The sequence below is a fragment of the Sciurus carolinensis genome, assembly GCF_902686445.1.
Source record: "Sciurus carolinensis chromosome 14 unlocalized genomic scaffold, mSciCar1.2 scaffold_124_arrow_ctg1, whole genome shotgun sequence".
Classification (NCBI taxonomy): Eukaryota; Metazoa; Chordata; class Mammalia; order Rodentia; family Sciuridae; genus Sciurus; species Sciurus carolinensis.
Genome location: NW_025920109.1, coordinates 2,214,491 through 2,236,441, shown reverse-complemented (window position 1 = coordinate 2,236,441; position 21,951 = coordinate 2,214,491). Strand labels below are relative to the sequence as shown.

Here is a 21,951-nt window from a genome sequence, read left to right as displayed (position 1 = left end):
ATGGAGGAACTTTAGATTACATAATGAAAAATAAGAGGAAAGAGGGGTGTATGAAAAATTGTGGAATGAGGCATACATCATTACCCTATGTACATATACGTTTATGTGAATGGTATGAATCTACATTGTGCACAACCATAGGAATGAAAAGATGTACCCCATTTCTGTATGTTGAAATAAAATGCAGTCTGTAAAAATAAAACAGTAATTATAACAAAAAAGATGGTGCACCACAATTCAATTGGGTTTATCCTAGAGATGCAAGGTTAGTTCATCATATAGATATCAATAACTATAATTCATCACATCAATTGATGTAAAGAAGAGAAATATGTGGCCATCTCAATATATAGAGATAATTCATTTGACAAAACAAAGCATTTATATCTGTTTAAAACACTAGAAAATCTAGGAAGAGTAGGAAAATACCTCATCGGGTTGAAAGCCATCTATGCTAAGGCAAAGAATAACATCATTCTAGATACACAAAAAATGAAACCTTTCCCCTGTAAACTGGAAGAAGATATAAATGACCTCTTTAATACTTCCATTTGACATAGTCCTTGAAACTCGAGCCACAGCAATTGGACAGATAAAAGAAATTAAAAAGATATGAATAGTAAATAAAAATTCAGCATATCACTATTTGCCTAAGATATCCCTCTACATTCAAAATACACAAAAAATCCATCAGAAAACTTCTAAACCTAATAAAAAATTAAGAAAAAATAGCAGGATATAAAATCAATGCTCATAAATGCATTTCTACACATCAGTGATGAATCAACATTCACAATAGTTGCAAAAAATTATATAGTGAGAATCAACCTAATAAAAGAGAGGAAAGACCTCTACAAGGGAAAATTCAGAATTCTAAATAAGAAAATTGAGGTAGTTCACAGAAAATGAAAAGATCTCTAATGCACTTCGATAGGCAGAATTAATATTGTCAAAATGGCAATACTACCAAAACTGTTACAGATTTAATGCAATTCCTAATAAAATCCAAATGAATTCTTCACAGAACCATGAAAAGCAATCACAAAATTTATTTGGAAAACAAGGGATCCAGAATAGACAAGGTAATCCTTACCAAGAAGAATGAAGCAGGAGGGCTCCCAATGGAGATCTACAGAGTAATGGTTACAAAAATGACATGGTATTGGCACCAAAATAGACATGTAGTACAATGTTAGAGAAGACACAGAGTAAACCAAAATAAATAGGTTTATCTCATACTAAACAAAGGCACCAAAAACACATTGAAAAGAGATAGCCTATTAAACAAATGATGCTGGAAAAAATGGAAATTCATATGTAGCAAAATAAAATCAAAACTCTATTTCTAACCCTGTGGAAAAATCAACTCAAAGGTGATTAAAGATGTAGGCAATACAACAGAGACCTGCACTTAATAAAAAATTTGGACCAAATCCACACCATGTCAGCTTAGAAACTGACCTCATTAACAAAACTTGTAAGAATCAAGAAATAATAAATGGGATGGATTCAAAATAAAAATCTTAGTAAGGGAAACAATTAGTAACATGAACAGAGGACCTACAGAATGAGAGAAAATCTTTACCATATAAACCTTAGATAAAGCAGGTAATCTACCAGCTTCTGTCTAGTATGAATTCTCTGGTGTTGAGTAAGCTGTGATTTCTGATTAAAATTTTTGCCACATTCTTTATGTAGGTAGGGTTTCTTTCCCATATGAATTATCTGGTGGCAAATAAGGTTTGAGTTCAGATTAAAAGCTTTGCCACATTCTTTACATTCATAGAACTTCTCTCCAGTATGAATTCTTTGGTGGTGAATAAGGCTTCATTTTGCAATAAAAGCTTTGCCACATTCTTTACATTTGTATGGCTTCTTTCCAGTATGAACTCGCTGGTGTTGAGTAAGGCTTGATTTCTGATTAGAAGCTTTGCCACATTCTCTACATTCATAGGGTTTCTCTCCAGTATGAATTATCTGATGGCAAATAAGGTTTGATTTCTTATTAAAAGCTTTGCCACATTCTTGTCATTCACAGGGCCTCTCTTCAGTATGAATCCTCTGGTGGCGAATAAGGTTTGATTTCTGGTTAAAAGCTTTCCCACACTCTTTACATTTATAGGGCTTCTCTCCAGTATGAATTATCTGGTGGTGAATAAGGATTGATTTTGCAATAAAAGTTTTGCCACATTCATTACATACATATGGCTTCTCTCCAGTATGAACTTGCTGGTGTTGAGTAAGGCTTGATTTCTGATTAAAAGCTTTGCCACACTCTTTACATTCATAGGGCTTCTCTCCAGTATGAATTATCTGATGGCGAATAAGGTTTGATTTCTTATTAAAAGCTTTGCCACATTCTTTACATTCATAGGGCTTCTCTCCAGTATGAATTATCTGATGGTGAATAAGGTTTGATTTCTTATTAAAAGCTTTGCCACATTCTTCACATTTGTATGGCTTCTCTCCAGCATGAACTCTCTGGTGTTGAGTAAGACTTGATTTGTGATTAAAAGCTTTGCCACATTCTTTACATTCATAGGACTTCTGTCCAGTATGAATTATCTGATGACAAATAAGGCTTAATTTTTTACAGAAAGATTTGTTGCATATTGTACATTTGTAGGGCTTCTCTCCAGTATGAATTCTCTGATGGCAAATCAGGTAAAATTTTTCATTAAAACCTTTGTTGCATACTACACATTTGTAAGACTTCCCTTCAGTATGAATTCTCTGGTGGTGAACAAGACGTGATTTAGCATTAAAATCTTTGCCACATTCTTTACTTTTGTATGGTTTCTCTCCAGTATGAATTCTCTGTTGTTCACTAAAGCATAATTGCTGATTAAAAGCTTTGCCACATTCTTTACATTGGTAGAGTTTCTCTCCCATATGAACACTCTGATGGCAAATAAGGTATGATTTTGCCTTTAAACTCTTGTCATATGCTATATATTTGTAGAGCTTCTCCCCAGTATAAATTCTCTGCCAATGAATTAGATCTGATTTCCAATAATATGATTTGTGATGTTCACTCTTACTTAAAGTTTTCCATATTGTCCTCTGTTGTAAATTGTCAAGGTCACAATTTCCATATTTTCCATTAATCACTTTTTTAAATATATGTCTTATGCTCTGGTCTGGTAAAAATTCTTGGGTATCCTGACAAGTCATTGCTGAAATAAACAAAAATTTTACAAAAATTACTTAGCAGACATGGATACCTATATTTTGCATGCATAACAGGAAATTATAGCAATGTTAGCAATATGAGAACATCAGAAGTATAACAGATTAATAAATCCAAGGCCATCATTACTACAGAAACATAAGTTGCATAAAAATGTACATACACAATTATGCTGTTAAAAATACCCAAATTATTATAGAAAGCACTATATCCAAGATGAGTGCATTACTAGGAATAGCGATATAGTAGAGGAAAGGAATTTATCCTTTATGTACTATAGTATTGCCTCCTCTCTAATATAGCATTGGGCAATTAGGAAAAAAATCTGCAAGCTACCATCACTCTCAGTGAAATAAACACACTATAAAACATACACAAACATTTCTGACTTTTTTGAAGGTTGTGTGAAAACTGGTATCTGCCTTCCAAGACACAGAGGATCTGGAGGTAACAGGTAGCTTTTAGATGCTAAACAATGGATATTAAACAAGTTTAAAGAGAGTAGGGAATCTTAAGAAAAATATAGAAAAATATTTAATGAGAAAAACATATACAAGTTTAAAAGATTTTGCAAAAAAAAACCAAAAAACAAATTCAAGAGGCAATAAGAGTCTTGCAGAACCTATGTTAATATTACTTGGATGAAGCCAACACATGGAAATCAAGACTAATAAAATGTTTTTTGATATTTATGTTATTTGCTGAATTTTTACTGACAAATTCAACTTTCTATATTTACCAATTATATAATTGTATTTTAATGTAGTTATACAAGGTGAAATGACACATGTAATATTAGTAATACAAGTATTATTGTGTATAATTATCAGTTTTTGCTTACAAATATTACATTTATTCCAGTAGTATTTATCAAGAACATATTGCATAACAGTCACCATGTGATACAGAAAAACTCTTAATTACATTTTCCCACTGAAATAAAAATTTGTAGACTCTGAGTAACAATATAAAAACATTTCACAAAACACAGTACCTGGGGACCACAATTACACTCTGGATTTCTTTCACATGTGAATCAGCTGCTCCTGAAACTAACATTTGTATCTTCTGTATTTCACATAAGGCAAAATCCTGCATATTAATCCCATATCACTTTAAATGACAAATACTTTATTTTATAGCAAAATAGTAATAGCATATAAATACCATGTTTCTAATCATACAATCATTGATGGATACATAAGTTTACTTATAAATTGAATATTGAGAGACATGCTTTTTGCATTGAACACAATACTGAGTCTATGTCTTCAACATTCTGGTTTAATCCCCCATGTATATATATTTAGACTGATACTTTTGGATCATGAAGTCATTCTACTTTTTTTTTTTTTTTTTTACATATGTGATGCTTGGGATTAAGCCCAAGGGTGCTATACCAAAGAACTAAAAAATAGTCATTTTAAAATTTTTGGGACACATTGTTTCTAAATTTCAGTGACTTGTCTCAAACTTCAAATTCTTTTCCATGGATTCACAGTTAGTTGAAATTTCAAATATGTAGTTTGAAACTGTACTTGACTTATTTATTTATTTAATGTCTTCCATACTGTTTTCTCAAATAACTGTATAATCTACTGTTGACTGTTTTTTTTTTTTTATGGATAAACCAGTTAAAAATAGTACAGCACATAAAGACAAAGGAAATCAGGACTAAGTTAAAGTAATGAAACAAAAAATTAGGAATAAAACATTAGATAAGTCACAGTTATTAATTACCCAAAGAATGCTGAATAACAATTCCAGGAAGTTTGGTGAGTCAAATTCAGAGAACAATTGTTAATAGAAATAAGGAGAAATTCTGTATGTGAAGATATTCTTAAGAAAAAATGTCTGAGAGAGGTAGAAATTGTGTGTAAATCTGTAATACTGCTACATAGGGGAGGATGAGTAAAGAGGACCTTAAGTTCAAAACCAGTCTTAGCAGTCTTAGTGAGATCCTGTGAAAAATTAAAAACCTGTAAAATATAAAAGGGAAGTGAAAATAAAAATATATAAAGGGAAGTGTGAGAAAAATCAACGCATGCCACTATGAAAAGCAATGAATCTTATGTTAAGCCATTGAGCAAATTAGAAAAAAAATAAGAAATTTAGAAAACTTACAAAAGAGAAGTAGTGAGTTCTTCACTTTTCAAATTGTATTTGATTATTAATGCATTATTATAAAACAAATACAAATTTGAATAACAAAATTAAATCTAAAAGAAGGAACTGCCATATTAGTTCTGGCAGAGAATAAGTGGCAAGAAATGGAGCATCCTATGAACCTTCTGTGGCCCTCCAGCCCCAGATGCAGGACCCAGGGAAAGTTCAATCTTTGTCCTGCAGAGTCCCATATCTCCTGCTGTGACTTCCCATGGATTGGCCTAGGCTGTGAAGGATTGGGACCTCTGCCTGCAAGACCTGATAGTTGCATTGACCTTTCTGACCCCAGACCCAGGAATCCTTGGGAGTTGAATCTCCTGACCCAATACTGTACATCCTGGCCAAAGCTTGCACTGAAAAAATGGCACCATTGGGTTTTGGTGGCATGTATTTCAAGAATAATTGTACTCAACCAAAAATGCTGAGTCTAGCAGGGGGAAAAATTGATGACATAAAGTTTGTCCAATCAGCAAAGACTAGGGTACTCTGTGTCCACTATGTGCAGACTCCATTTGATGACACCTTGTCCTGAGAAGGTAAGCAAAAAAATCTTATCCATCCCAGAAGGTGAGTGAAGCTGTGGATTATGACAGGTGGAAGAGTGAACACCTTTGGACAGTTGTGGTTTGTTCTACCAAAAAGAGAAACTGCAGGGTAACAAACAATATGATCTATTGGATAGGCCCATCACCCTTCAATTAGATTTACTGGGTATTTGTAGAAAACCTGTGCATATATTATGAAAAAGATGCTCTCAACTTGCCCCCCAATCTATTAATACTTTTGCTACATCAGCACATTCTAAATTTTAGAGAGGTTACTGATATATGTTGCAGTTAGAATATAATGTTACACAGATACCCATTTGTTTTAAAAAGTCAGAAATGTCCTATGGGAGTGGTTTTGAAAGGATTGTTAGACCACCTCTAGAAGTGACATTGTCCACATTTATTCAGGGGTAAGAGAACATGAAGAAGACTTTGAGCTTGAAAAGAGAGGATCCTGGGCAAGACTGGTTATGTTTAAAAGACATTTTTCATATTTTAACCATTTCTTGGTGTGTGCATTTTACTCCTCATTCCTGTATATATATTTGAAAATGTTGTTTTTTTAGAAATATCAACATTTTAGATACACCAATTTTAAAAGTAGAAGCAATCAAATAAAAAACATTTTTAAATTAACTTTAAAAATTTCTATGAAATGTTTTGTGGGGGATAATAACCAATATCCCTGTTGAGTAATAAGCATTGTATGCTGTTTCTCTGGAGCACCATGGCAGTGTGCATAAAATGAGTCAAAAGTAACTATTGTTACTATGTGTATGGGTTCTGTTTTATATTGTCTTTATATAGTGTATATAAAGGACAAATGAGTCCTAGTCTACATTTGTCTTTTTTAGATCTTAAATAGGTTGCCAATGTATGACAAAAGTAGAATCAGTAAACAAAATTTTGTATGTTTTGTTAAATTTTTAGGAAGAATTTTCTTCTTAAAATTGGAGTATTACAGCAGACTGGGTTGGTGAAGGACAAGAATGCTCATATTTTAAAGACATCTTTAAATTAGAACTATTGTTAAATGTGTGCACTTCCTTCAAGACTGAATGTACACAATGGACGAATTGAGTTTTTAATAGAAACCTCTAGTCTTTCTAGATGTTTAGAAGTGCCTGGTGAATGTTAAATGTAGAGGTAGTAAAATATCAATTCATAAACCTGTATGTTCTCTCTGATATGTGAGGCTAACAAAATAATGTAGGGGAGTGTAGAATAAAGTTTAATTGGATTAAACAAGGTGGAGTTAAAGGAAGTAAGTAGAGATGGGTATAAGAAAGGCAATAGACTGAAACAGACATAACTTTTCTATGTTCATATATGAATACACGAGCAGAGTAACTCCACATTGCATACAACCACAAACATGGAAAGTTATACTCTAAGTATAACTTTATACTTTATGTATAAAAATAACAAATTAAAATTTATTAAAGGAAAAAAATAAATCTAAAAGAAATACAAATATATGCAATCAACTTGGAACTATATATCTACTTGCTAGAATGTAAGCAAAAGATTACAAAAGCATTACATAAAAATGTGGTCAAAAGAAAGTTTGCACGGTCAAATTATGAAATAGGAAACAGTTTAAAGCAAGAAATAACCTGAGATAAAATATATTTTAAATTTAACAAACAAGCTTTGAAAAGAGGCAAAGTAGAATATTATATGAAGATAAAAAAGAGCTTTCCCTAGAATACTGTAATAAGAATAGATATATTTTCAACTCACATCAAACTTCAAGAAAATAAAAAGTTAAGATTGACAAATTAAATAAAGAAATAGAAAGCAACACTTTAATATTATGAGAAATCAATCCATGCTTGCTGTAAGGAAGTCAAAAAAATGGTAATTAAAAATAGAAGACTTTGAAAATAATTTAAATATACTTGACTCATATACTAATTGTTCTCAATAGCATATGAAATATTAAATTGAATCAACCAATAGAAAAGGAAAAGACTAAAGGCCAATAGTTATGTAAGTATTAAAATTATTTTCTGATCATAATAGAATAAAGATAAAAATCAAAAAGTGGAAAGGATATTCAAAAATCCACACATATGTGGCAGTTGATTGAAGAGGGCTGAATATGATCATTTTCCAGAATGGAAAGATTAAATTAAAAGACTTTTGTACTCCTCAAAGATATCTGGAGATTCCATGTAAATCTCTGTTATTTTTTGCAGACAGAAACCAACTTATTCTAGAAATTTTATGGAATTTTGAAGTTTTATGGATATATCAAAAATATTCAAAATAGAAAAAATTGGGAGAAAGTTGTTTCATGATTTAAAAACATTAAACACTACAATATTCATTTGTCAATAGTGACATAAATTAAGAGAGAAGAACATACTGAATTCTGAGTTTTATAAGTTATTGCATATAGCAACTAAGACATTTGAACACCAATGTTTGTTATGGTATTTTTCAACAGAGCTACCATGGGGAAGCAAAACATTTATCCCTTGAAGTGAGTGAATGGAGGATTTTGGAATATAGAAACTACATAATATTTTTCAAGAAAAATATACATTTTTGCAAAATCTATAATCAGGATAAATTCTCAGTACATTGTGATAACTGAAATATGTCACTATCACAAAGAAAAATGTAGTAGAACTCTACTCATATAAAACACCAAAAAACAAACAAACAAAAAATCCTTCTGAACAAAAATGAGAAGGACTTTATTGATGAGAGAAGACAGAAATGAGTGCTTATTTGCATGGGAATTGATTTATTGACTTTTGAAATGTAAACTTTCTATGAATATATTACATCACAATTTGAATTAACATTGCTGAACAGTATACGTGACATAATATATAGGGAAGATCAAGCACTGTTTTGTGGTTTTGATCACAATTAAAATTTCAAAAAGAAAAATAAAAACAATTGTAAAATGTTTGAAAGCTAAATTTAAAATGCTATGGTCTTTATCCCATAAATAAGAACAAATTCATAAATATATAGATAAAGGTCATGCATATAATCTAGAATTATTAGCATAATTCTGAGGTCAGAAATTTACAATCTCAAGGCCATCCTCAATAACTTTATGAGATAGAAAGTGTGTAACCCATTAATAGATTACCTTTGGATTCTATCCCTATTACATTAACTATGGAAAATATGCATTACTACATACATAGGCAGGATAAAAACAATATAAATAAAATATAAAACTCATTTAAAAAGGTGTGCTATTCATAGAAACAAGGTAAATCATATAATTTTTAGGTAATAGAAGCAAAAATCATGCATATATTAATTTCAATATTGTACTAACTTCTGAAATAAGAGAAATTGCCATATATTCATAAAAAATAGCCAAAAATAAAACACTAATACATGAAGGGAAAAACCTACTCTACAACATGAAACCTACCCTCTGAAATGAAAGAAAAAGGGAAAGAAAAATTTAACCTATAACTTATGTATAACAATAGTTAGGTTATTTACAACAGTTTCATATAATTACAAATTGAAACTATCACTATAGATCAAAAAAAGCATTTATTGTGAATCTTGACTTTCATTTCACAGAAAATCCTTTACAAGTATTTACAAAGAGCATGTATAAGGTAATTTTAATGAATAAATATATAAATAATGTTAAATGGAATTGGTATATTAATTTTTTACAATGTTTTGACCTATAATTCTCCAAAAATGCACACATTCCACATGGAGACCCACAAATAACAGATGATCTTTTAGATCATGCTGACACTCCGTGGCAAAGGGGAGTTTGGTTGGTTAATTTAAATGAACTGGGACATCACTGGAGAGAAACAGAAGTTTTTAAAAATTTTGAAAAGTTGATAAACATAGGGCAGTACATGTTCAATGACAACAGGAGAAATCAACCTATGCTTCTGAGAAATCTTTTCTGCTTGATAACTTCTCCATCAACATTTTTAAGTTTGAAATCTTCCTTGACCTTTGGACCTCTCAACTATGTCTTCTGCTATGTCAGGCCACAATATTTTATATCACTGAAATACTCTCAGTACCACTTTTCTAAAGTGAAAGATATATAACCTCTCAAGAAAAGGAGAGATTAAAGATGGAAAGGAATGTCTTTAACATTTTATCTGTACCAAAAAAGTCCTTTTACTTCTTTGAAAGCACAAATCTGAAGCACATTCTTATAGAAATGCTCCCAGAAGGTATTCTGCAAGGGAAGAAAATTAAATAATCAAAATTATTAAAAATTATGAAGGGAAATGATGCTTACTCAGGAAGACCAAGTTTTTGTAATTCTCAAACATCACATCTCTATATAAGTTTTGTTGAGCTGGCTGAAGACATTCCCACTCCTCTTCAGTGAAATCAATGGCCACATCTCTGAATGTCAACAGATCCTGAAATAATAAATAAATAAAGAGTACACTGAATACTTGATCATTCACAGAGTTTTTAACAGAAGTTGCAATGAGAGTAGACTCCTATGGAGGTGATGACTTTAATTATTTATTAATATACTTTTATACAGTGATACTCTTAGATACCTCTGAAGAAAAACAGACATAAGTTCAAAAGGAGTATGATAATTTCATTTTTATGGAATAAAATATAAAACTCAGGCACCAACACAAGAATATAGATTTTGTAATTTTATGTATCATGTATTAAATTGTACATATCCCTCAGATGAGAAAGTTATGGTCATTAATAAAGAGAATCCTCAGATATAATTGCACAACCATGAACCAGAAATTTACAAAACTGAAAGATCTGGTTTAACAGTTTTGCAATGGAGCAGTTGTCTGAAAATGTAGCAAATTCTCTAGTTATTCCAGAACCAGAAGAATTTGAGAAACTTTTGAAAAGCAATGTGGTTGACTACTTAAGGGAAACATTTACTAGTGAATTGGAGTTCAAATATTTTATGGTATTTATGTATGTTATTAAAATATCAAAGAGCAAGAGTAATCCCATTTGAATATTTTATGCTTTGATTTTCAAATTTGAACTTACTTTAATATATAAAATAAAATTATAAACAATTTTGTAATGAAGCTTTGATACATGTTTACATTGTGTTGCATTTATAACAGGATCACCATCTAGTTCTTCAAACAATTGTCATTTTTATTTAATCTTATTGCTTCTTTTTAGTTCTACATGACAGTAGAAACCATTTTCATGAAGTTATAGAAACATTGGATATATCTTATTCTAATTAAAATAACAATTGTCTTTTGGGTGGGCATGATTGTGGAACTCATTTAGGTATTTTTATATGTGTATATAGGAAAATTATGTTAGATTTATTCTACTGTTTCCTATTCCTCTTCCCTTCCTTTTATTCACCATTGTTTAATCTTAGGAACATTTCTTACCCTCACACACTTTATGTGGTTTAAATTTCACATATCAGCAAAAAATTTAACCTTTGGATTCAGGAATTGGTTTATTTCACATAGAATAATATTCTTCAAATCCATCCACTTACTAGAAAAAGTCATGGAGTCATTCTTTTTTTAAGGTTGAATAAAAATGCATTGTGTATATATGGCCCAATGTCTTAATCTATTCACTTGTTGAAGAGCACTTCAGTTGGTTTCATAACCTAGATATTTTAAATTATGCTGCTATAAATACTAATTTAATTGTGTCAACCTATTATTCTGATTTAAATGTCTTTTGGGTAAATATTGAAGAGTGATTTTACTGTGTCAAATGGTGGATCAATTCCTTGAAGAAAATCCATATAGCTTTCCAGAGGGGTAGCAACAACATGCAGTCCCACCAACAATGTGTGAGCATTCCGTTTTCCCCACATCCTCAGGAACATGCATTAATTTTATTGTTGATACATGTCATACTGACTGGACTGAGATGGGAATCTCAGGGCAGTTTTAATTTGTATTTCTCTAATATTCAGAGATGTTGAACTTGTGTTCAAATATTTGTTGATCATTTCTATTTACTCTTTGAGAATGGTCTGTTCAATTCCTTTGCCCCTTTTTTGATGTTTTTCTTTCTATATTTTCTTGCATATGTGTGTTAAGATATTTGACAGCATATGCATGTAGGAAAGTTCTTCTCCCATCCTGTAGGTTCTGTCTGCATTTTTCTTTTGCTATGAAAGTATTTTGTTCGATCCCATCTAATTTATTATTATTACTATTATTTTTATTTTAGGGTCTTGTTCAAGAAACCATTACCTGTACCAATGTGTTGGAGTTCTGGGCTATCTGCTCTTGTAGAAGGTGTTGTTTTTCTGGTAAGGTTTCTAGGTCTTTGATCTATTTAATGTTGACTTTTGTGGAGGGTGAAAAATAAGAATTACCTTTCATTCTATTACATATGGATTTCCAGTTTTCCCAGCACTGTTTTTTGCAAATACTATCTTTTCTCCAGTTCTTACTTTTAACAACTTTGTCTAATATGAGTTTAGTCTATTTATGTGGAGTTTATCTCTGTGTCTTCTATTCTGTTCCATTTGCTTTTGTGTCCATTGTGTTACATATATATGTGTATATAAATAAATAAATATATATATGTGTTAATATATATATAGTGTAAATATATATATATATTTACACTATAGCTCTCTTTGCTAGTTTTCATTGTAGAGGTACTTCACCACTTTAATTAAGTTGATTCTGGAGTAGTTTTTTTTTTTAATAAGGCTAATGTGATTGGGATAGTTTTCCCTATTTCTATTTTAGCTGATTCATTATTGATGTACAGAATTTCAATTGAGTTATGGGTATAAATTTTGTATCTCATGACTTTGCTGAATATCTTTATTAGTTCTAGAAAGTTACCAGTTGAGTTTTTGGGACATCTGAGTATAGAATCATGATGTCTGCAAAATAAATTATTTAAACACTTTTTTCCTATTTATTTCAATTTAAATTCTATCTTTTCTTAATTGTTTTAGCCAGAGTTTCAAGGAGTTTGCTGAGCAACATTGGTAAATAAGGGTATCCTTGTCATCTTCCTGCTTTTAGTGGGAATGATTTAAGATTCTCTATTTAGAAAGACGGCAGCCTTGGTTTTGTCATATATAACTTTTAAAACCTTGAGAGAAATTCTGTCTATCCCTAGTTTTTCCAAAGTTCTAAATATGATTGGATGCTATATTTTGTCAAATGCTTTTTCTGCATCTACCGAGATGATCATGTATTTCTTCTCTTTATGTCTATTAATATTATGGGTTAGATTTACTGATTTCCACATGTTGATCCAAATTGCATCACTGAGATGACCATGGTGAACTGTTGTTTTAATATGCTTTTGTTTGCAATTTGCCAGTATTTTATTAAGATTCTTTTGTGTCTATATTCATCAAGGAAATTGATGTGAAGTTTTCATTCTTTGATGTGACTTTGTCTGATTTTGGTACAAAGCTGGAAGTTTCATAGAATTAATTTGAAAGCATGCCTTAGTTTTCTATTTTGTGGAAAAATTTGAGGAGTTTTGATGTCAGTTTTTCTTTGAAAGGCTTGTAGAACTTGGATGAGAATCCATCCAGTCCTAGACTTTTCTCTTTGGTATGTTTTTGATGGTTTCCTCAATTTCCTTATTAGAATTTGACCTCTTCAAATTTTCTATATCCTTCTGAATCAGTTTTGTTTGGTAATATGTATCTAAGAATATTCTAATATATTGGAGTACAAAAGCAAAGTACTTTCTGATTCTCCACTGTATTTCACTAGGGCTTGTCGTGTTATTTTCATAATAGAGTTTTAAATTTTTCATTCTTCTCTCTTTCCTATACTCAGCTGGGTTAAAACTTTATCAAATTTAATTAATGTTTCAAAGAATGAACTTTTTTCATTGATTTTTAAATTATTTTTATAATTTCAAATTTATTAAGTTGGAGTCTGATTTAATTTTCTGTGATCTATTGATATTGTTACTGATTTGTTCTTCTTTGTCCAGGACCTTGAGATGTAATGATAATTCATTTATTTGGTATCTTCCTTTTTATTTAATGAATGGGCTCAGTAATATGAATTTTCTTCTTATAGCCTTCTTCACAGTGGCCCAGAAGTTGTGATATGTTGTACCACTTTTCTCATTTACTATTAAGTATTTTTTATTACATATTTGATTCACACTGATATCCATCATTCAATAAAATGATTTAATATGATTTAATCTCCAGGTGCTTGTGTATTTTCTACTTTTGTTTTCTCCTTGATGTCTAATGTAATTCCATTTTGATGCAATAGTATGCAAAGGATTTTCTTTATTTTTATTTTTTTATTTGAAATGAGATGCTTTTTGGCCTTGCCAAATGTTCCAAGCGCTGTTGAGGAAAGTGTATTCAGTCATTGATGGATGAAATATTCTACATATGTCTGTTAAGTGTACTTTTTTTCATTCTGTAACATATTTAGTTTTTATTTAGATTAACTTATTTTGAGAGGAGTATGTTAAGGTTATTTAGTAGTATTGTGTTTTGGCCTATTTGACTCTTGATGTTGAGGAGAGTTTGTTTGAAATATGTAGCTACTCTTCTTAGGGCATAAATATCAATGACTGCTATTACTTCTTGCATAATTCTCTTAAGGAGAATAAAAGGACCTTCTTTGTCTGTTCTGATTAACTCTGCTTTGAAGTCCAATTTATCCAATATAAGAATAGAAACTGCCACTTGTATATGAAGACAACATGAATAAGATATTTTCCCCAAACTTTTGCCTTTATTCTTTGTATGTCTTTCTTTATGTCTAAGTCTATTGAGGACAACATATATTTGGGTCTTGTTTTCTGATTCAACTTGCAAGCCTATGTCTTTTTTAGATGAGTTGAGACAATTTATGTTCAGTGATTTTTATTGAAATATGTTTTCTAATTTCTTGACATTTTGGTTTATTTATAGTTTTTAACTTGAATTGAGTCTTCTTTGAGTATTCTTTTAGTGTTGTTTCTGCTTTGATAGTTTTTGGTTTTACTCCATATATTCTTGAAATATTTTATTGCATATCATTTATAGTGTCACCTTTAAGTTGTAAATTCTTTTAACCTCTCTTTATCATGAAATGTTTATTTTGTCTTCAAGTCAAAGTCTTAATTTTGTTTTATATAGTATTCTTGGTTGGCATCTATTTTCTTCAGTGTTTGGTATATGTTATTCTAAAACGTCCAACTGGGCTGGGGATATATGTCAGTTTGTAGAGTGCTAATCTTGCAAGCACAAGGCCTTGAGTTCAATCCCCAGCACCACAAAAAATAAATAAATAAAAAATAAAACCTCCTACCTTTTGGGGTCTGGGTTAAAATATTAGCTGAGATTTACATTGGCTTTTCTTAAAAAGTGACCAGCCTTTTAATCTTAATGCTTTAATATACTCTTATCTGTATATTGGGCACTTTCAAAATGATGTGTCTTCAAATAAGTCTCTTGCAATATTGTACATCTGGAGTCCTGTATATTTTCTGTATTTGATTTTCCATTTTGTTTTTAAGACTTGGGAAATTTCCTGATGTTATTTCATTGTTAATATTGTGCTTCATTTAGTTAATATTTCAGAACCTTCATCTTAAAATTTCCATTCATAGTCCTTTAATATCATTTATCTGTAGTCATCTGTTCCTTTAAGATTATATAGTTTCAAAGGGTCCAAAAATATGCAATGGAGAAAAGATAGCCTCTTCAACAAATGGTGCTGAGAAAACTGGAAAACCATATGCAACAGAATGAAATTAAACCCCTATCTCTCACGGTACACAAAACTCAACTCAAAATGCATCAAGGACCTCGGAATCAGACCAGAGACCCTGCATCTTATAGAAGAAAAAGTAGGTCCAAATCTTCAACTTGTTGGCTTAGGACCAGACTTCCTTAACAAGACTCCCATAGCACAAGAAATAAAAGCAAGAATCAACAACTGGGATAGATTCAAACTGAAAAGCTTTCTCTCAGCAAAGAAAACTATCAGCAATGTGAAGAGAGAGCCTACAGAGTGGGAGAATATCTTTGCCAACCATACTTCAGATAGAGCGCTAATTTCCAGAATCTATAAAGAACTCAAAAAACTCTACACAAAGAATACAAATAATCCAATCAACAAATGGGCTAAGAAAATGAACAGACACTTCACAGAAGATGTACAAGCAATCAACAGATATATGAAAAAATGTTCAACATCCCTAGTAATAAGGGAAATGCAAATCAAAACTACCCTAAGATTTCATCTCACCCGAATTAGAATGGCGATTATCAAGAACACAAGCAACAATATGTGTTGGCGAGGATGTGGTGAAAAAGGGACACTCATACATTGCTGGTGGGGTTGCAAATTAGTGAAGCCACTCTGGAAAGCAGTATGGAGATTCCTCAGAAAGCTTGGAATGGAAACACCATTTGACCCAGCTATCCCACTCCTTGGCCTATACTCAAAGGACTTAAAATCAGCATACTACATATATATACAATGGAATATTATGCCGCAATGAAGAATGATAAAATTATGGCATTTGCAGGCAAATGGATGAAATTGGAGAATATCATGCTAAGTGAGATAAGCCAATCTCAAAAAACTAAAGGACGAATGATCTCGCTGATAAGTGGATGAGGACATATATTGGGAGGTGGGAGGGGTTAGCATTAGGTTTAGGGTTAGGTTTAGGGTTAGGGATAAGGAGTGTGGTAAAAATGAAGGAAAGAAGGACTGTATAGAGGGAAAAGAGGGGTGGGAGGGATGGGGGAAGGGAAAAATAATGAATCAAACATCATTGCCCTATGTAAATGTATGATTACACAAATGGTATGCCTTGACTCCATGTACAAATAGAGAAACAACATGTATCCCATTTGTATACAATAATAATAAAAAAATAAAAATAAAATAAAAAAAGATTATATAGTTTGTCTTCAAGTCCTCAAAAATCTATCTTCTTGTAATCTCATCTGTTGGTGATGCTTTCCACTGGATTTTTAATTTGATTTATTAATATCTTCATGTTGAGAATTTGCAATTAATTCTTCTGAAAGATCTATATTTCCTTATTAAAGTTACATTTCACCTTGTATTTTCTCTCTGCTTTGATTTAGTTTGTCATATTTTATCTCATAGATCAGTTGAACAACACACTTCCTATATATCATCTCTGACATTTTCTCCATTGTTGTATCAATGGAATCTGTTGTTGAGGTATTCTATGTCATTTGGTATGGTTTCTTCCATTCATTTCTCATATTGTTTGAGTGTCCACCCAACTATCTGGCTGAATCTTAAGAAGTAGAGTTTCTATCTTATGGGTTTATAGTGTCCCTCTATGTTATAAGCACCTTACAGTTTGGGGACAGAAGTCAATGATAACAAAAACCTATGCCAACTATATATAACTGTACTTTAGGTACTTCATTCCTATTTTGACATATACAGTGTTACTTGGTATAATATGCAGATATAGAAGGATCAGCAATATCCTTCAGTAATCATAAATTATGTCTGGCACAAAGTCAAACAATAGGTTTTGTCTATGATTTCTGCCATATTAATTACTGCTCTGTAAGGGGTGGTAGGGGAGGACATTACATACATCAAGTAGCATTGAGATGTTAAGGATAGAATTCAGTATGAGGAGAGAAGTGATAGAAAGGTAGAAAGTGTTTGCAATTTTAAAGTATAAATAGGGCAGATGCAGTGGTAACAGGAGAAAGAGGGAGAAAAATAGAAGAAAGAATATAAAGCAAGAATGAGGATAGAATTTGGTTGTTCACAATAGAAAAGGGGGGGAGAAGAGTGAAATATAGAATACAGTGCTGGAAAGAAATAAAAAACAAAATCAAGCTATGCTAATCAAAACCTTGACGTTGAAACAACTGATCATGAAAAATAATCACCTTCAACAAAAAGACTAGAAATTAGGAAAGAAAAGCAAATTTTATATGTTTAGGTGTTCTTGAACAAATTGGTACAAATTGAAGTAAAACAAGACACCCAAAAAACCACAAACCATAACCAAAAAAAAGTGTACAATCTGAATAAAAAGTTAAGAAATTATGGATTCATTTGGACTATGTTTGACAAATAGTGAGCGTATATGTTTGCTGTCTGTTTCCAACTGATTTTATTTCTTCTTGAGGTGTGAACTGAGTGTGGGTATATGGGTGTAACCTGTTGAGTCCTTCCTTTATAGTGTGTTGTTCAACAAATTTCCAGTGGCGTTCTAAGATTTCTAAACTTCCCTTCTTGTGAGATTGGTACGGGGTGGAATGGTAAGTGCTGTCCATCCATTACCAGTGTGTTCTCCCCTTTGAGAGCAGTTCCCATAGGTGGAATTCCTGGTTGCAAGAACTTACTATTAGTGTGGTTCTTGTTACTTTAATTTGTGGGGAGTTGCTGGAATTGTTGAGTCAATATTCTTCTAAAACGTGGTAAATGTCAATCTGTGATAGACTGGAAAGGTCAGGTGGTAAAATGGTGTCTGGTTGTAACAGGCTGTGGGCCAGAGAGCAATGTAGTTTCTGGTTGGCCTGGCAGGAATGTTGCCATCTGGCAAGCTGGATTAAGGACAAAACAGTGAAACTGCAGGTTTAGTAGGTCAAGTGGTAGGCAAGGTATGAGGCTGAAGGGATTGGCAGACTAGTTCCCTGATTTTGAGGGGCCCAGAGAGATTGTGATCTCAGTGACCAGTCAGGTAAGGAAGGCCAGAACCACTTGTATATCAGACACCTGGCAGTGCCAGAAATAGGGTGGGTACTGCAGTGGGTTGTTTCCAGTGACTCAGCAGGTTCCAAACTAGGTGGGTGCAAGGGAAAAGTGGGTGCTGTGGTCTTGGAAGTGCCAAGGAAGAGTAGACAGGCAATCAGAGGGTCAAGTGTCCTGACACTAATTATATTATCATTTTGATCCAATGATTTAATGAGTTGAACAGTATCTGGTTCCACAAATGCACATTGACTCTCCAGTCTCAAGATTTTTCACTTGAAGTCTCAGAGAGAAGTAGTATTACCACTACTTGAGTTCTGAATTACTGACTTAGGAGACATGCTGCCTGACTCCAATGAGTTCCTTTGAGTCACAGGACTCACAGCCTTGAAGAGGGTTGGCTTCTCTGTAGCCTTCAAAGTGGAGTTTAATGGACAAAAATGCTCTCATTTTGAAATTTTCGCTGATTTTATTAAGCTCAGGTAAGTCTTTATTAGGCTTAAATAGGTTTATGCAGGTCTAGCCATAATCTCCCTGATATGGGTTTCCACTAGCCATTGGCACATCTGTAGTGTACTCCCAACATGACTCCTGGTTCAGCTCTCCAATGATGCTTGGTAAACTCAGGGAAACTATTTTTTAGACAAATTTAATGAGTTGAACAGTCTCTGGTTCCGCAAGAGCACATTGACTCTCCAGTCTCAAGATTTTTTCACTTGAAGTCTCAGAGAGAAGTAGTATTTCAACTAATTGAGTTCTGAATAACTGACTTAGGAGACATGCTGCCTGACTCTAATACACCATTTTGCCTGCCTTGGTAATAATCTTTTTTGATTATTTCAAATGTGCACAAAACATTTCATAAGTATTTCATATCTTAAGTCATAAAACCAAAAATAATATGACACCAGTAATATTAAATTTTATGATATTTTATAAAGTATCCATAAAAAGGTACAACTGGAATTCAGATTTAAAGAAACATTAAGATCAAAAGACAGTTTGAATGTTAAAACAATTATCAGAGCAGGGCAGTTATTATTAATGAGAAGAGCAATGGGCACATGTTAAGAAGAGAGCAAAATCAATTAGATCAAATGATATTTACATTCTATGTGTACATATATAAAAATATAATCATTTTATACATTAAAAATGATTGTTCATATAAAGAAAAATAAAAAATATTCAATTTTTTAAAACATATCAATTTGTGATTGAGATTTTTTTAAACAAATGATTGAGTCAGACATAGAGGCACACACCACTAATCCCAGCTGTTTGGCAGGAGGCAAGATGATTATAATTTCAATGCCACAGAAGGAAACATTGCAAGTTTCTAAGCAACTTAATGAGACCCTGAGATAAAATAAAACACAAGAATAAAAAGTGCTGGGGATATGTATCCATGAGTACAATCCATGGACAAATAAATAAATAAATGAGGCTATATTAGTCAGAGGAACCATGAGAAGGATGATATTATCTCAAAGAAATTTTTGTTGAAGGAGGTGGCAATCCCCCATGAAGAAAAAATAACCCTTTAAAAGTGAAGTATTAGTAGGAATGAAGTCTTTTGTGGTTAAATTCTTAAAAGATGAGCCCAATTGTATATGCCAAACACCATTCAATAACCCAAACCTCCCTGTTTAGAAAAAGAAATTTTCAAAAAATGCACTGTTGCATAAGAATTGTGCCAGATTTGAGAGTTAAAGAAACATAGTTTCAGATAATCATACAATAGTACCAAATCCTTATCCTTTAATATTGGTAATGCCAGGTAACAATTGCTGGTTAAAAGTAACAATTTTAAGAAAGGAGTTCTTCTTCATTTCTCTGATAAGGTATTCCTAATCACTGCTCTTGAGTAAAAGGCTTCAATACAAGAGTGACTATTCAGTATTACTGGGTTTTCTTACACATGGATTTATTTTTTTGTAATATTTTTGAATAAAAGTCTACCAAAATTGTTAGCTGAGGTTTATGACTGGATCAAGAAATCCTTTCACACTGTGTGGATGATCTGCTTATAACCAACTCAAACTATGAACTATTTTTTTCTATATTTATACTATATTGCTGCAGTGAAACACTTCAAAACATGTGGATATGAATGTCCACTAAAATAGCTGAGTTTTATAAGCAAGTCTCTTATCTGGGATTCCAGATTACCCAATGGACCTGAATTTTGATGTGAGATTTAAAGAAACCTTATCCTGACTTCTGTAAGCCTATCTTAAGTCTTATAGTAATGAGGAACTGGAGACAGGTACATAGGTTCCTATACATGTCAGTGTTATAATTTAGATATATGTTTTTCCCAAAAAGTTCATTCATGAGCCAAGGCAAGAAGGTTTAGATATTAAATAATTAGGTTATCAGAGTCTTGCCTGTTCAATGCATTAAGTTTCTGATAGGGATGAAGTTGTAGCTCTAGGCAAGGTGGATATGTCAGGAGAAGAAGTGTCCTGGGGCCAGGACTTTGAGAATTATACTTTATCCTTGTTTAGCTGAACACTCTCTGCTTTCTGGCACAATCTTTTCAGATGCTTTCCTCCACCACACGCTCCTGCTCTGATGTTCTGTCTCATCCCAATTCCTGAGGAAAGGAGTCAAACATCCCTGGACTGAGACTTCTGAAATTGTGAGCCCCATAATAAACTTTTCCTTCTCTAAAATTGTTTTTGTACAGAATTTTGGTCACAACCATGAATATCTGACTAAAACAGTCAGATACTGATCCCTAATTTAGACTAATAGGTAAACTCCTGCATGAAGCCTTAAAAGTAACAAATAAAAACCAGAAACCCAACCTGCCTTTGAGAATTTAAAACAGTCTCATGACATTGCCTGCCCTACTCCTTCCTGACACCTAAAAGGTGATAAGAGTATATAGAGATAAAAGCAAGGTACAGTTTTTGAAGTTTTCAGCTTGACCATACAGTGAAAGGAGGTTTCTCCTTCTTTTGGAGTGTGATTGCCATTTGTGATATACAACAAGAGGTTGAGAGACCCACTGTTGACTATTTATTTGGGAAAAATACTTCTCAATAGAGAACAGCAAAGATGAGAAATTTCAAAAGATTTCACAAAGGAGGAAACATTAAAATGACAGAAGAAACCATGAATATGGGTATAAAGCAATACTAATAAATGAAGTTAAAATTCAAGCTAAAAGACTATTGTATACTCATCAGGAAGGAAACAATCAATCACACACATGCAAAAGAGACTAATGGTCACAGAGATGTTAAGTGCTACTTCTTGATGTAAGCAATAGTACATAATATTTCTCCTTTGTGATAATTCCAGGATTTATATAATTAAAATGTTTGCCTATTCTTGCTGTGCTCAATAAAATCAAATTTATTACATGAAATACTGTGAGGCAGAGGGAAAGAAG

The 21,951-nt window shown here is 32.2% G+C and overlaps 1 protein-coding gene across 1 annotated transcript in view; it reads right to left on the bottom strand.

The window, feature by feature from the left end:
• Positions 1-1,690: 1,690 nt before the first annotated feature.
• The window catches only part of LOC124973324 (zinc finger protein 260-like), a 154,201-nt gene continuing 133,940 nt past the window's right edge, over positions 1,691-21,951 (bottom strand). The window contains 2 exon segments of the mRNA XM_047537307.1: positions 1,691-1,732; positions 1,735-2,923. Coding sequence (XP_047393263.1) covers positions 1,691-1,732; positions 1,735-2,923 — 1,231 coding nt within the window.